At 40.5% G+C, this 16,216-nt stretch overlaps 1 protein-coding gene across 1 annotated transcript in view; it reads left to right on the top strand.

Annotated features, from left to right (window-relative positions):
- The first annotated feature begins 10,516 nt into the window (after window positions 1–10,516).
- SUZ12 (SUZ12 polycomb repressive complex 2 subunit) overlaps window positions 10,517–16,216 on the top strand; it is a 35,440-nt gene continuing 29,740 nt past the window's right edge. The window contains 5 exon segments of the mRNA XM_074607169.1: window positions 10,517–10,593; window positions 10,595–10,647; window positions 10,650–11,045; window positions 13,911–13,957; window positions 14,053–14,117. Of these exon segments, the coding sequence (XP_074463270.1) occupies window positions 10,532–10,593; window positions 10,595–10,647; window positions 10,650–11,045; window positions 13,911–13,957; window positions 14,053–14,117 (623 nt within the window). The 5' untranslated portion in view covers window positions 10,517–10,531.

The following is a 16,216-nucleotide window of genomic DNA, read 5'->3' as shown; positions in this document are numbered from 1 at the left end:
TATCTTCTTGCTCTCTTCATTCTTTATTTGAGGTAAAACAGAAACAATTTTCTGATTTGTAATTTTACTTTTTAGCTGGGCCTCTTCTAACTGACTAAAGCCCGAAATTAACAGCATATTCTTTAGAAACTGCTCACTCTCAGAGTGGTAAAACCTGATTACACCAAGGAACTGTATGCACAGGGGCTCTTGCTTAGACTTATTGCTATAACAACCAAGGTCAGCTAACTTCGCTGCTTGCCCTGTTAGAGGGTCGGAAGCGTGGAAGCATAGAGGGGTCCCACCTGCAGGGAGGAGCAGACGCGACAGGGGACCCCAAACTGACCAACAGGGTATTCCATCCCATCTGCACCACGCTCAGTATAAAAGCTGAGGGATCAAAGGGGCAAGGGGGCTCTGGCTCGCTCTTTCTTCAATGGCCGACGTCTGAGGAGGACCCTGTCTGTTCGTCTGCCTTTGATCCCGATCCGAGCACTCCGGACTCTAGTTCCGGAATTCAGCTCCTGTCCATCGCTGACTCCAGTCTGGGACTTTCCCTGTGTCTGCTGGTGACGCGATCGTCATCCTGGGAGCTGGATACGGTTTTGTATATATTGTATACTTTTTTCTTTAATTTTTATTATTCTATTATTATTTACTATTTTCTTATTTATTATTATTTTCATTAAAGTAGTTTAGTTCTTTTTCTAAACTCGTAAATCTCCTTATCTCTTCCTCTCCTCTCTGAGGAGAGTGGGGGGGAGGGCCATCTGTTGTTCTGATGGGCCCATCCGGCCAAAACCACGACAGAGAGACACAAACATAAACAACAGGGTCTTCTCCTGAAACTTTATGGTTGATCATTCTGTCAGTCTGAAAATATTGTTTTGTGATCAACCTACAGTGTTCTGCCACCTGCAGTTGGTTAGGAACTCTGAAACTCAAACCCCACCACCAAACATCCATGACTGCTTTACCGTAGATGATAGAGAAGTGTGTGCATCCTAAGGGGCAACAGCGACCTCCACCTTGAATTGTGCCTCCAGAATTCAGTCATAGGCATGTATCTACCAACAGGTCTTGTACACATGTGAGAGTTATTCACATACTGTCCACATACTGATAACAATGTGAGTCCAACAATGCCTCTCAGGGCATTAAATCCCTTGTTAGCACTTGTCAAAGCACCACAATATCATGTGATAGAAGCACACAGGCACAGCAGAAACCACTCCGCAGGACCCATCACTGTGGGACTCAAAGGAAGAAAGAATGGTTTGCACCAAAACAATAGACTCCCCAAGTTTCTAGTTTAGGGGCCTGGTATTCCCCACTCAAAACACATGCACAGACTGAGTAACAATAAGATTTAAAATACTGAACTTGTTGATGACCTCGCAGGATTATTTACAAACAAAATAGATCACAAACCCATTGAAAGCATTTTCTGTTCCCTCAGATATCCCTCCTTTCCTGTAAATGGAAAAAGTAAAAAAAATAAAAATGCCTTTCCTTTTCTTCTCCCAGCAAAACAATCCTTAGAACAATTAACATAACGGACTGTCAGAAGTGTTCAAACCAAAGTGACAAATGCAGTGAGTGGCAGGCAAGCCCAGCCCGACCCACCAGAACACTGCATGCTGGATTTGTCATGCAAATCAAAATGGAACCTGACATGCTCTTTGTTCATTTTCCTTTCAAAAAGTCTACTTTAAATGCCTCCCATGTGCCTTGTTTTGGAAGCTGACATTCCAAATGCATCAGTGCAAATTAAGGGAGGGATCCATTACCAATAAAGATGTTGCGATACAGAGAATTTCAACAAATCTCATTGGGAAGACTGGAGGGACAACTGCTGCAGCTTGCACTTGTAGGGTCCCTCAATTTGCTGCTGCTGCTGCTTCTTTTATGAAGTCTCTTTAGAAAAACTCCATCAGTTGGTCCTTGCAGGAAAAGTTCCGGCAAGCTGTCACAGCTTAGTATTTTTAAATTATAGTCTGCAAGCAATGAATATATTGTGAATTAGGAATAATAGCAGTGGTTGTGCTTTAAGTCTTGTCTATATTAAAATGCATGATTGTTAATGTGCATAAGGCAAATATTTAATTTATAAATTGATTTAGATATATCTTATTTATTTCTGCTATTTTACTACCTGAGTGCATAAACAATTACAGCTTTTTAGAAGGTGCCACCATATGTACAGTATTTCACAGTTAACTTATATTATATTAAGATGCCTCTTCAACAACGAGCGCGATGTTCTGACCTCATGAAAATAATTGGGAAACTTCCACTCGCGTCAGCTGAGCCAGTGGTTCGTCCTTAGGGACACATTTTTAAGAAAGCCCTCAAAGCATTTACTGAGAATGTGAGGCTTTAGTTTAAAAATGTATGAACGCATCTTTTAATAAAGCAGCTTGGAATTTACTCTCAAAAATAAACTAACTCAAACTTTGGACTATATTAACTTACCTAGTTTTGTAATTAAAACAACTTACACGATGATTTGGTTTCTCCTCTGCCCAAACCAGCCGTCTATCTGCATAAACAGTGGTTTCATCACTGTAGTTCCACGCTGAGCCTCCAAAAGTTTATATTTGAGACTATGCAATCAGTCAGTTGGACTGCACCATGCCTACTTTCATGTACATGTACCTGTATTAACAGAAATGTTATTTTTCACATTCCAATAGACCAATGCTTGTCTTTGTCAATGCATTGCTTCACTCTTGGAGCTTGTTGGCTCTTACCCTGCAGCATGAGATCTGAACGCTTCCTAGAATTTCATTCACTCGCATATCTCTTCTTCAACTATTATTGGTTAAAAAAATAAGCATTTTAATTCAATGCCTTAACAGAACTATTATCCAACAACTTACTCTTACATATAGTCTCTTAAAAAAGGCAAGAACTTTACTTCTCTGCATTAGCTCTGAACTTGAATGTTTATGAATGAGATTTGTCCTCCTATGCATTTTGAGGCATTCTGTTTCTTCTCAGTTGCCCCAAGATCTGAACATCTACACGAAGAATTTTCAGTGAAGGGGAATGATGCCTTTGGAACTGTTTCCTTGCCAGTTCACATCTGGTACTCAGTACAAGATCCATCTGTTTATTCAGGGTCTCCAGGGGCTTGTACAGTAGTGGCTATAAGTACACCTTTTAATTCGATTTTGTCATTTGGCTGGTTAGTGAGTAGTTGACACTCTGTCGAAATGCAGCAGGGCAGTTATAACTAGTCAGTCATCATATTCTAGCTGCCAATTCATAATCCATTGAAATGCCAGTCACATTTCAACAGTTTAAAACTGTTATCAGTCATCTCCTACATACTCCCAAATTGTCAACACCATGAAATGTATTGCTTAATTGCCTTTAATTTGATATTAGTTCTTGCATGTACGTTTGTACTTAGGATTGTTGCCAGAGCTCTGTAGAGCAGAGTCGTGCTAATCTTAATTTACCTCACTAACCTGTCTAGGTCTGAAGAGTAGGTGAAATTGTGTCATGGCCTTGTATGACCCAGCTTTATCAGAAGTAGTAAGTCAGGTAAAAATAGAACTTCTCAGAGCAAAGCCTCGTATCTTTTAAACACAAAGATATCAGTACTAGCGTCAACTGAACTGGCATGCTGAAGAGCATAAATTATGCCACATACAGACTTATTTCTCCTTCCAAAAAGTGGGATTAGGATTGGTTGCAATTTGCTTCCTGCTGTTTCTCACCTCCTGTGGAGATGTGTTTAGCATGGCAAAAGTACTGTGACCACAGTCATGGCAACAATGAGTAAAACTACTTCTGGAGTATGGATAATTCAGATTATAATGTGCAGAATAATATATCGCAAGCAGCATTCCAAAACCAAGATAAACTCTTGTAAAAGCCTTCTGAAGCAACCTCTAGCATATATAACCACAGATAACATGTTAACTTTCATATGAAACACTTAGATAAGCTCTTCCGTGTGTGAATTTTGTATACCTGTGCTAACTGGAAAACATTGGGAAAACAGTTTCTGCCCTGATCTTATCATTTCAGTAATTGCTGATGATAAAATTCAAAATTCTCATCTTATTAACCTGTACTTGGTTTAGACAAAAAGGAAAGAATTTATCCCTGTTAAAACTTATCCCTTACTTAAAGCTGAAATGAATTTGTAACTAATTGAGGTTTCATTTTACTATCTATTGACATATTCTTTGATCCTCCTATATTCTTCTTTTCGATTGACTGAAGCTTTCATTCTTGCACTGGCAACAGACCTTTTGGTGAGAAACTTCTATTTACATCTGTAACTGACTTAATTCTCACATCTTCCCAGCAGTTTCTCTTTGATCTCTGCATTTCTGAGTTTAATCATTAAGTTTACATCACAAGTTTTTCAGTTGCCGTATCTTTCACAGTTTCCGGCACTCAATTAAGAGAACACAATTCCTGAAAGTTCACTTAGAACTATTTTTTGATAGTTTTGCAGTAAATACTACACATGCTGTATCTCTGAAATTATAATATGAACAAGCATGATTCCTATTCCATTTCCATGTATTAAGCATTTAATCGTTGAGATTTAGCATGGCTTTTTTCTGTGTATTTTGTTTGGAATCATACATTAAACATATTGTAGTGTGGACGGGCATTTTTATTTATCATATAGATCTTCTGTAAAATCAGATTTTCTGTAAAAAAGGCAAACAACTCTGGATTAAAATATTAAAAGCATACCATATTCTTTTCTGAAGCTCAAGTTTAAGAATGGGGCTCATGAAAAAGATCGACAGCTTCTCTGAGGACAAAAGGGACAAGAACTTTTATACAGCTCACCTCAAGCACTTTCAATTTTTCAAACAATTACAAATTTGATGAAGACATTAAGAATGAAGGGCACAGACCAACGAGTAAGCCAGATAAGGTCTGTTCTGAGTGCTGTGTAAGCTCAACTGAGCAACGACGGTACTTCTGCACAGAGACTCCACAAGTCCTTTTCTTACCTATGGAGGCTTCAGCGATACATGGAATTTATTCAGTTTTTAACAAAGGTGAGTAACACTAAGTTGTTTTTTTTCAGCAGGCACTTTCTTTTGATTTTGATCCAATCTTACATGAATAAAGATCTTGGTCTTTAAAACTAAGTGGATGTTATCCTGAACTTACTGGTTTTACATTATACATTATTTTTCTTTATTTCATTGTATGAGACGTAATTTTCTGTAATGAATGCTTTTACTGTTAGTACATTTCTGGACTTACAATTAAATCATCTTAAGAGATCTCCTACCTTTCTAGAGCAAATTAATATATTGGGCCTAGGCTTTTCATAATGCCTTTGAAGCAATTATGGTATTTTTAGTCCACTATCTAAATACTAGAGACAAACACTATTGCTAAAAAGCCACCAAGCAAAAATAAATCATTAACTGAAAATCAGGAAATAAATTTCACTGTAGGAGAGTCATGAAAAATATATTAAAACATCCAAGAGTCTAAGAAACAACTCCTGAGCGCACACTTCTACTAAGCAGTAATGACTAATAATTATCACTTTTTGTTCACCATGTGAATGCAGAAGATAGGTGCAAAACATACTGTGCATTCACTTTTCACTCTTTACAATAACTCAAGACATGTAAGCAACTTGCTTGCTGAAAGCTGTGCATTATGGGTGCATTAAGATTCCCTGAGGGCCAAGTTCCTTGAGTACTGTGCTCCTGGAATACATTTGAACAGCTCTGTACAAAAGCAGTCCCCGGACAAACACATGAATGAGAATCGCAAGTGGCTGCTCTGTCAATCTTCCACACATACTGCATTCATAGCTATAGATCAGAATACTTGGATTGCTACGTCAGATCTTAGCTCTTCCCTTTGCCGTGCTTCAGTACAGTTGTTCCCTTACAGTAAATTTTATTTTCTCTTTTCTTAGTTCCCTGGTTATAAAAACAGGGCAGCGCTAGACATTAACATGCAGAAAAGCAAACAGAAACCGAGAGCTACCACCCCAACGGCAATATGATCCTGCCATCCTAAATATACCATGTACTCCGCCTACCCGCTCTCACGCTGTTATCTAGAAAGCTGTAGCTACTCCCTTTCTCCAGTTGCAATATTATGTAGCCTCTGTTTACAAGAGAATGGGAAAACAAAAAGTGGGAGTTGACTTTTGCTTTCCAAGTAGGTAGGGAAGAATAGCTTATCTAATCATTTCCATTGCCTGTTACTGCTGATCAACAGTGAATCAGAATGAAAATAAAAAATATGAACTGAAAGATCAATTAATAACTATTGCAGATAAAATTAACTCATCATCTGGTGAAGTTTATTCATGTAAGTGAAAAAGGGATGCCACTGAAATGGATCTGTATTTGGAGTACAGTGATACAGCTGTGGGACCCGTACCTTCCCATCTCTGTATGAAGTATTTTTGTTTGTCTCGGTCCTGCAGCATTTGTGCATTCTCACTTCTCTCATGGAAAACCTGGGTTTGGTGGGCTGGCCAGAGTGGGAAGGGGAACCTGGAAGCATGAAAAGAGAAAGAAGTTTGGATGTAACCACAGAAGTGGAGTGTATAAGGTCTCTTCCATGCTGGACGCCCTTGAATCCCACTGAATGTGCTCATTAGCTCGAGGCCAAAATAAAGAAATGCAGAACATTCGCTGTGGATTTGTTATTCTCAGCAACACCCTGAAAAGCAAACTTCAGTTCCTTACCAATGTGATATAATAGCATTCCGTAATAAATACTGACACCGGCTTTCATGATGGCCTGAATCTGTAAGCAAGTTTTAAAAAAGATTGACCAAAAGTTTATATTCAGCTATTAAGCACTGCTCTTTTGTTCCAAAGTTATATTTAAAATTAAGTTCTCAGAAGATAAGCTAAATCTGTAGCATTAGTCAGTTACTAACAATCTATGCAGACAGGCCCACATTTAAAGATGTGAGGAAAACAGTATAATTATACCGACAGAACTTTCATTTAGACTGAGCCCCAAGTATACAGGTATTTATTTCTCCTTAAAAAAAGGATTTACTTTGTCAACATTCCCATGCTGAGATACAGTAATTTGGAGGACTGGAAGCTGGAAAGTTAAGTAGGTGGCCATAGGAGTACTACAGGCAACCAAGAAAAGCATGTAACTATGAAACAAAGAAAAAATTCATAAAGCAGTATAATATATGCATGCACGTTTTCATACATATCTGAAGAGGTAAAAATCGCTGCAGTTTAGCCTTTCAAGATGACAGAAATTCTGGGTACGCACAGGCTGCAAAAAACCTTAGGAAAAAGAGATTTAGAAGTAGCAGATGCTTTCAACCTGCAAGAAACAAATCTGATCTTTGGATATCAAATGCAAATCCCACTTTGATATCCACTTTGGATATCAAATGCAAATCAAACAGTACGTGAAAACAAGAATGGACGGGCCATCTCAAGACATAAAATCTAACATATCATAGAAGCACCCCTGCCAACTACTTCTGCTTTCACTATCAGACATTTGTTCCAACAGCAACCCTGGTTCACAAATGATTGTTTCTTCCATCTATCATATTAAACCTATTAAACCACCCTCTTTGGCATTATGTTAGGATATTTTCTGTATTTATAGCAAAAAAAATACACTACCTGTCATCATCTTTTACTTTTTTAAATTTTATGAGTTCATAACAATTTCAGTAAGGTACACTATATTTCACTACCTGTCTTTTTTAGGCTATTTTATTAGAAAATACATTTCCACTGGCTTTGGAGATACCCTGTCATTTGCTAAATATGGCCAACTTCTTTCTGTTACCTGGTGTATATAAATGATTTTTTTAAATTATTTCTTTATTTTATTTTTTAATTTTCTATTTATTATTTATTTAAACGCATCTGTAAAATCTAGAGGGGTCTATATTACCAGGCGAGTCAAGGACACAACAGTCTCATGACACAGGTCATTTCTTCTGAAGAAACCATAATGAGTTCCATCTTTCTAAAACGGAATATTTATTTTCATGCTTCTAACTGTGCTAAGTAAATAAAAGTTACTTGCTATGTCATGCCCTGCACTTTCTCTAGCTATCCATACTATGAAGCCAGAAATATGACATTTCAGAGTTGTTGAGGTTGTGTCAGTTGAACGTATCTCAACAGTACTCTAAGCTCTTCAAGTACATATGAACAGCCCAGGGCAGCAGATCTTAATAACATAAAAAATGAAGAGGAAAATAGGGTCAAGCTATCGAAGCTCTACTATTTGGTAGTCAGTCCTATGCTCCCAGAGGGCTCATATGCACGTATTTTGTGTTAGGCTGTCCTGTCCCACTCAAGGCTAGGGTCTCAGCTCCTCTGTTCACAAGCAGATCCAACTCCAATGTCAGAGAATAATTGCCTAATTATCTTTCTTACTCCGTCTTGGAAAGTTGCCCTCTGGCTCCTCCTCCTGGTTTTGAGATTTAGAAGGATGAGCCACCAGAAGCAGCAGAGGCTTGTAAACAGTTGGGAGGAAATGTGAATAGATTTTAGGTAATAAACAACTTCCAAGAACAAAACTGCAGCTACACAACATTTAGGAACCTTTCTCACACATACTGCACTAATTGTTACCTTTTGTCACTTAGCACATGGTATCACTGACCTCAAGATCAATCTCTGATCACCTAAAGATGCTCTTCATTTGGTGTACTGTTGCTATCTTAGTCTCTGACCTCAGAAGAGGGGCAAATACCCAATGCATCGGAAGGCTCATCTCACCAGGAAGCCCCTGGTATTAAGAGAGAAGTAGCTACATGTGAGGTCCTCAAGCATGATGTAAGGTCCTCAGGCATGATGTAAGGTCATCAAACATTGCTGCTGCCAGTAAGTAATTAAAGATATATTCAGCAACAACAAATAAGTGGCTGTAGAGAAACTGAGTAGGAAATAGAAGATCAAGAAACTGGAATACTAAGCAAAGACAATTATGATAAGTAGGATAAAATGTGCGAGAGAGTATTTTAGAAATATCACTTTTTGTTTGAAGGGAAGAAGAATAGAAAATGGTGACAAAGACAAATTTCTAAAAATGTATAAAAATTAAGGTTGAAACAAATTACAGAAAAAACTGCATGGAAAACATCAATGTCTGATAAAAATGGAAGGAAGGAAGGAAGGAAAGAAGAGTAATTAAAAAAGCATCAGGGAAGAAAAGATTAAAAGATAAAAGGTAAATGGTGCAGCAGAAAAGAGGAGAGGTAATTGAAAAATAAATGAACATTTCAGATATTAAATAACTATTAAGGAACTGTGGAAAAAGACAGAACCAAAATCAAACGGTGAGGAGGGAACAGTAGCCAATAAAGACGTATTTATCCAAACGTGTGTAGGGTGTACATACACACATTTTCTTAAAACATAGTAAGATTAATAACAGACAATTAAGACATCACATTAGAATCCCCCTGTTGATTGATAATGTAAGGCACATTTACAGCACAGATGAGTTTCATATAAGGTTTTCCTCTTAATGTTTATCATTAATTTCCATAACACTAGGAATTAGAAGATAAACCGAGACAGTATAGTGCCAGCATCACAGATGTATCTGGTATCAAAATTCAAGGCTGTATTTCACACATAGACCATTTTTACCCTACCTTGTACAATTACTCTTGAAAAGTTTCGCTAAAGAAAGCAAATAGAATGGGGTGGCTGTCATAGCCTTTTATGTATTGTGCTTGCCGCACCGCTGATAAGGGCTTGATTAAATAAAGCCAGTGCAGAATTTTCCCACTGCACAGCTGGACTGCATTGCGCTGCACCACATGCGTGAGGCGGGCAGGGAGCTTGCCCCGAAGGCCGGATCCTGACCGTGTGCCGGGCCGTACGCGGCCCATCAGCACGCTGGAGGCAGCCACAGTGGCACTTTTATTTCCCCCAGGACTCCGTGGGTCCTCATTAAGCAAAGAAAGGCAGGAATAAAACCAGAGCGCAACGTTTTACCTCACACCTCAAGTCTCCCTGCACCTATGGGTGATTTCTGGTGCCATCCGCTGAGGAAACCTCATGGTTAATTAAGATTAAAGCTATGTGATACCAGCAGGATCTCGTGTCCGACCCAGCATAACCATTTTTATCACAAAAATGGTACCGATTTATACCCAAGATTCTACTTCGACTCATCTGGCTTTTTAAACGATCGAGCCTCAGCTCCTGCGGGCAGCGGAGCGGCCCCTCAGCGGCCGTGTTCCCTCAGGCGAGAGAGGGGCACCAGCTACCTCTGTGCGGCCGCGGAGGCAGCGGAACTTGCCGCCGGGAAGGGGCCGGGAAATCCCGGGGCTCCGGGCCCGGCGGCGGGGGGAGGCCGGGGCCGGGGAGCGGCGGGCGGAGGCGGCGCGCTGTCCCGGCATGCCCCGCGCTGGAGAGCGAGCGGCCCTTTCCCGCGAATTCAGTTCAAAGGCGGGGGAGGGGAGAAGCGCCAAGCGGCGGAGCGCACCGACCAACCAAACTCTTCCAGAACCATCCGTGCGTCACGCGGGGGCGGGTCCCACCCCGTCCAATGCGACGCCGCGGCGCCATCTTTGGAGCCAATGGGCGAGTGGAGGAGGCGGGCGCGTCGTGGTCGTCGGGTTCGGCTGGTCCTAGCGCTGAGGAGAGCGGAGCGGAGGAGACTTAGAGGAGTTGGAGCTCGGCGCTTCCCCTCCCCCGCCTCACCCCACCCGCCCCGGCCGCCCCCTCCCTCTCCGCTCGGTCTCCGTCCTGCCGGGGCCCTCTCGGGGGCCAGGCCCATGGCTCCTCAGAAGCACGGTGGAGGTGCGGGGCCCAGCTCGGGCTCCGCTGGCGGCGCCGCCGGAGGAGGAGGTGGCGGAGGCGGCGGCGGCGGGGGGTTCGGGGGCTCCGCCGCGGCGGCGGCGGCGGCTCCTGGTGGCAAATCCGGTGGTGCCGCGGGCGGTGGCGGCGGCGGCGGCGGAGGAAGCGGTTACTCGGGCGGTTCCTCGGCCTCCTCGGCGGCGGCGGCAGCGGCGGCGGCGCTGCCCCCCGTGAAGAAGCCGAAGATGGAGCAGATCCAGGCCGACCACGAGCTCTTTCTTCAGGCCTTCGAGAGTGAGTACCGGGCCGGGGGAGGAAGTGGGGGCCCGAGCCGGCGGGACCGGCCGGGGCCGCCGCAGAAAGGGCGGGAGGAGGAGGAGGGGAGGGCTGTGGAGAGTAGGGGCTTCCGGGGGTAAACACGGTCGGGGGAGGGAGGGAGCTGGGACCGGAGAGGGGGGAGAAGGGGCGCGGGGCCGGGGGAGGCGGGGGCCCGGCGGGGCTGGGGCGGAAGCGCGGGGCTGGGGGCCGGTGTGCGGGCAGGGTGGCGAGCGCCAGCCGGTGCCCGTGGGCGTGTGTCTGCGCCCGGCCGGCGAACTTGGTTCCTCGGTAACAGCGCCCGTCAGGCTTTCGGGGCGGCCGGTTCCCTGCCCTCCTCCAGCAGCCCTCAGAGACATCGGGGAGTTAGGGACGGGCAGGCTTTTCCTCTCCGGCGGCTGCCTTCCGAGCCCCTTTCAGGGGCGGGATGTGATCAAGACTTCACTGTACTTGGTTTTTCTTTGTCTGGCAATATTTGTCCCTTAGTTGAGATTTCGTATTGGAAACTGACCTCTGCGACCCACACATCACCCTGTGGCAGTTCCAGGCAGGAGAAGAATCCCCTTGGATGCCCTAGAAAGTAGTTTATGGAATTCTGATTCAAAAGCACGGGGCAGCAGTAAACTTAGGTTCTACAAAAAAGATTTCTGTGCAGTTGCTAGGATTTGAAGGGTATTTTTAATGCCCTACTACATACATGATCTGATTCTGGGATTGGTGCTGTCACTGCACGCACTCGCTATGGATGGTGACAGTGTTTGAGAAAGCATTGGACTTTTGGGTGATGTCTAAAATCCTTAATAACGCGGGGTCCTTTGAACCTTAGCCCTGTTCATAAAGCTATGTGTTCAATACATGCTGTACAGCAGACAGGTCAAGTGGCAAACCAGTTTTAAAAGGTTTGCTCAGTGTCAGTGTTCAGCCCAAGATGGGGGAAGAAAATTCTCTTGCCCATGCCTCAGTCTGTCAGACAAGGGGAGCGTTAGAGCTGTGCAGGTAGTGATCAGGAGTAAGTTACCGTATAAATGTATCATAAACTCTGTAGTGTGAATATTATGGGAAAAGTGCAATAAGTAAATATTGGATTAAAAAAGTCCTATCACACGTAGTGTTGAATCACATTCTTCCTGAATGTTTTTGTCCCTTTTCAAGGTCATATGCTAGAAAAAGATAAAAAAATATTTTAAGCTTTTGCTGAGTAACACGGACTTGTGAAACGTATGCCTGTCTGCAGGTTGAAAAGTGTGTTTCAGAATTTTTCTACTTGGGGAAAACTAAAGTTGAAGCAGCAGTGCACTGTCTTTAAATTAAATTACAACCTTGGGAAGGATTTTAATGTTTTCATACCTTTCTAAATTATGTCACTTTTTTTGGAGATTAAAAAACACAGTCTGTTTCTTTAAAAGTTGTGACTACTCTGTATTTTCACTTTCTAGCAAAATGCACGTTTCTTAATTTCTTTCTTTTTCTGTCTTTTATCTTGATTTGAAAAATACGGGTTTTATTATGATAATTTGCATTAAGCAGAATTTTACTGTTTTTCATCAGTCTTCTAAAAGGAAATATTAGGATCACTTTAATGTTTCCTTCTCTGGTAACAATACGTCTCACTAGTAGTAGGCTCTTTGAGGTCTTACATTCTTAAGTGTAGAAATAAGGCTGAATCATATCTTTAAAAAAAGGATAAAGGATATAAAATGCTGCCCTCTTTCACATCTAATCACAGAATTCCTTAAATTACGATAAGGTTTCCAGCTATTTGTAATAAACGTTTTGCAGTCATATGAAAACAAAGTTTTATGTTTCTTAAACAGTAATAGTTGTCTGTTTTCTTTATGTGGGAAATGGAGGCAGTGTTAGCAGCCTTAGCATGGGCATCAGGGCATTCTCCACTCTCTGTCTTTTTTTTTTTTTCCACTTTATGTATGTTATCAAGTCATTTCCAAGTTTCTTGATGACATTACCTACAGAGGCTGGCTTTTATTTCAGTTTAAAAAGGGTGTATTTCAGTTTATATTGGAATTCTTGTTTGATATAACCCGATCTATACAAAACCCTTTTTTGTCCTCATTTATCTGAATTAGTTAAAACTACACTAAAGGTCCTCTTTTCTGTAGGCAAGTCTTGATCTTTGGAACTGGGTTAGTATAACTGTTTCAAGTGATGCTACCCTCTCATGTCAGTATTGCACACGGCTGTATTGTCCTCCCTCTGTTTGCACTTTGAAACAGTAGTTGCTTTACCAGAATAAACGTTTTTCTGATCCTTTGAATGTAAAAGGTTTAGGAAATGAATTTCCAAGTTTAGAATGATGCCTGATGCGTCAGAGTCAACTGACAGGCCCTCTTCTTGTTTTGGTACCTTGTGCAAGTGACCTTGGTACTTTCCAGAAGGGAAAATCAGCTATCAAACTGTCTGACTATGTAAATTTAGTATACTATTTTTGGTATCATATCAGATATGATCATTAACTTAATGAAGAAAAATTACCTATTTGATAATAGGTTGTAGTATGTTGAGATATTTTTTTTCTATCCTTTTATGATAGAAAGCCTGTAAGAAACGTAGTTAGTGGAAAGCAGAGCAGTCATAGTTGAATTGTGACTGCTGATTTATGGTAGCTTAAACAAGAAGTTGCTTTGTGTTATACAGTGGTTGGAGTAACCTTTGACTTGTTGATTTGAAATTATCTGGACATTGTGATGTTTCACTTAAACGATGACTTCTGTGATAATTGTCTAAAAAAAACCCCCAACATCCTAAATTAGATACTCTTTTATCATTATAAGGCTGTCTGTCTGGAGCTATAAGGTATGTTGGATAACACGTGTTTCTTTTTCTTAGAACCAACACAGATATACAGATTTCTACGTACCCGGAATCTAATAGCAGTGAGTAACTGGTCTTTATCACTGTTTTACTTTGGATTTGTAGGAAATTTTAATTAAAGCATAACCTTGTTGTTTGTTTTCTTTTTTTCCTGCAGCCAATATTTTTGCACAGAACTCTCACTTACATGTCCCACAGAAACTCCCGAACAAATATGAAAAGGTAAAATTGTTTTTTGAAAAGTAATCCTAAAATGTTAACCAAGTAGCAGAAGTCCAAAAAAATAGTGGAGGATGACCTTCTTTTTTCGTGTGATGTGTAAAACATCACCTTTTCTTCTTGAAGAACTTAAAAAAAGCATACATCACTTTGTGGTTGATTTCTGAGACCTAAGAACTCTGCAGCGTTGTGTGTGTGACTTTATGCTTGTGACTTCTGTTGATACTGGGAGTACTCCAATGTGGATAACTATCTGCAGAATCCTAACTAATTCTCTGATGTTTGTTTTCTGTTTTGGGGGAGAACTTCTTAAAATACGAAGAAAACTGTAAGATGTGAGCTCTTGTAATCAATGGTGCTTGTTCATAATCATATGAAACATTTTAGTTAAACTGTAACCTAACTGCTTATTTAAAGAAACAAACAAACACAAAAACATGTGTTTTGTTAATTATTCTTAGAAGGATCTAGTAATTATTTCTGTAATTAATCAAAAAGCTGAAAAATTAAGGAGGTCAGTTTATAGCATTTTGCAAAAAGTCCAGGAGACACTTTAAAAAGGTTCCTTTGAACTGGCTACATCTGAGAAATGGGCTTCAGTTTTGACTTTGCAAAATAGTCATTCCCATCATGTGAGCTGCTACAGCTGCATGTCAGTAGACTTCAACATACATAAATGCTGCAGAGTGAAAAGTGCAGTGTACATTATTTAGCAGCAGAATTGCAGAGTCCTTTCAGTGAGGGGGAAGTAGTTGAAAGTCATTTGTTACACTTTGGATTTTTGTGTAGCCTGGACACTTATTTTAAAATATTTTAACACTAAAGTTCTTACTGCTTTGAAACAGTTGCTGTGGGACTGAAATACTTAATCATGAATGCTTAAGGAATAGCAATAAAATCTGATTATGCAGACAGTTCTAATTTAAGCTATATTTGTATCTAAGGAAGGTAATATTTGAATGATCTGTTGAGCAATAAAATTTGCATGTTTTTATTTAAAGAAGCTATATTTGGCATTCTCAGATCTCTTGGATATTCTTTAATGTTCTTGCCATTAGCTTTAATGCTGCAATATAACTTTTTCTTAAAACTGAATCCATAACCTACAACTTCAGGTATTTAAGACAGGTAATGATCAGATTCTTTTTTTTTTAAACTTCAAGTTGCTGCTTACTTTTTCTTAGAAAAGTTACAGAAGTTAATTGTTTGCTATTTTAAAATAGGGTAGAGGCAAATATTAAGAAATAATGGTCAGAGTGCTTTGTGGGTTTTTTGGTTTGTTTGTTTGGTTTTTTTTTAACTAGAATTGTGCAACATGCAAGTTCTTGCTTATAACTTATATTAACTTATAGTTGATTGAAATGTGTATCTTCTTTTACCTGAATGTGTTTCTTTGCATGTCTGCTGTAGTTGCTCGGAAATGAGAAATGGTACTTTGCACGTACATTGTGTTGACCGCTGTGATCAATCTAAGTGATGCTTAGATTCTCTTTGAAACATACTGATACTTACGAGCTCCGCTTTGTTTTAGAACTCTGATTTTTAGGTAGGTAGTGTTCTAGCAACAGATTAATAGCCTTTTCACTCACTAGTTTTCTGACAATACTGACTTATTGAAGTCATTCTGGTTATTAGTTCTAGGAAGATAAAGCAAAACAAACAATTTGTTTTCTTTATAAAAAAGACAATAATGCAACAGAAGTGACCTAGCATAATCGAGGGGGGAAAAAAACCAAAATAATTGCGAAGTGGTGCGTTATTCTCCCCTGAGTCCCCCTCTCCCACTTTTCCATGTTCTGTCAGTACCATGGTTCTTCTCTTTCAGCCTAGTTAAACCTTCAAAAGGTGTAGTTTTAAGGGTAGTTGTTTGCTGATCTGTGCTGGTAAACACTTTGAAATGTGCACAAGACCTTAATTGCTATTCTTCATTCAATATAAATAGTTAAGGTATATGATCTTGTTATTCTGGTGGAAAGGGGGCTTTAGAAGAGGAAAAATATTCAAACTAGAGTAGAAGATCTTCCTGAGCCTTATGTTAGGAAAACTGTACATACCTAGCTTCAGTATAGTAAAAATGTTAGTAGAGTTCCCTTTGCAAAGAA

This window comes from Larus michahellis, chromosome 14 (assembly GCF_964199755.1).
Source record: "Larus michahellis chromosome 14, bLarMic1.1, whole genome shotgun sequence".
Classification (NCBI taxonomy): Eukaryota; Metazoa; Chordata; class Aves; order Charadriiformes; family Laridae; genus Larus; species Larus michahellis.
The sequence above is the reverse complement of the archived record's forward strand: the minus strand, read 5'-3'. Positions and strand labels throughout refer to the sequence as shown.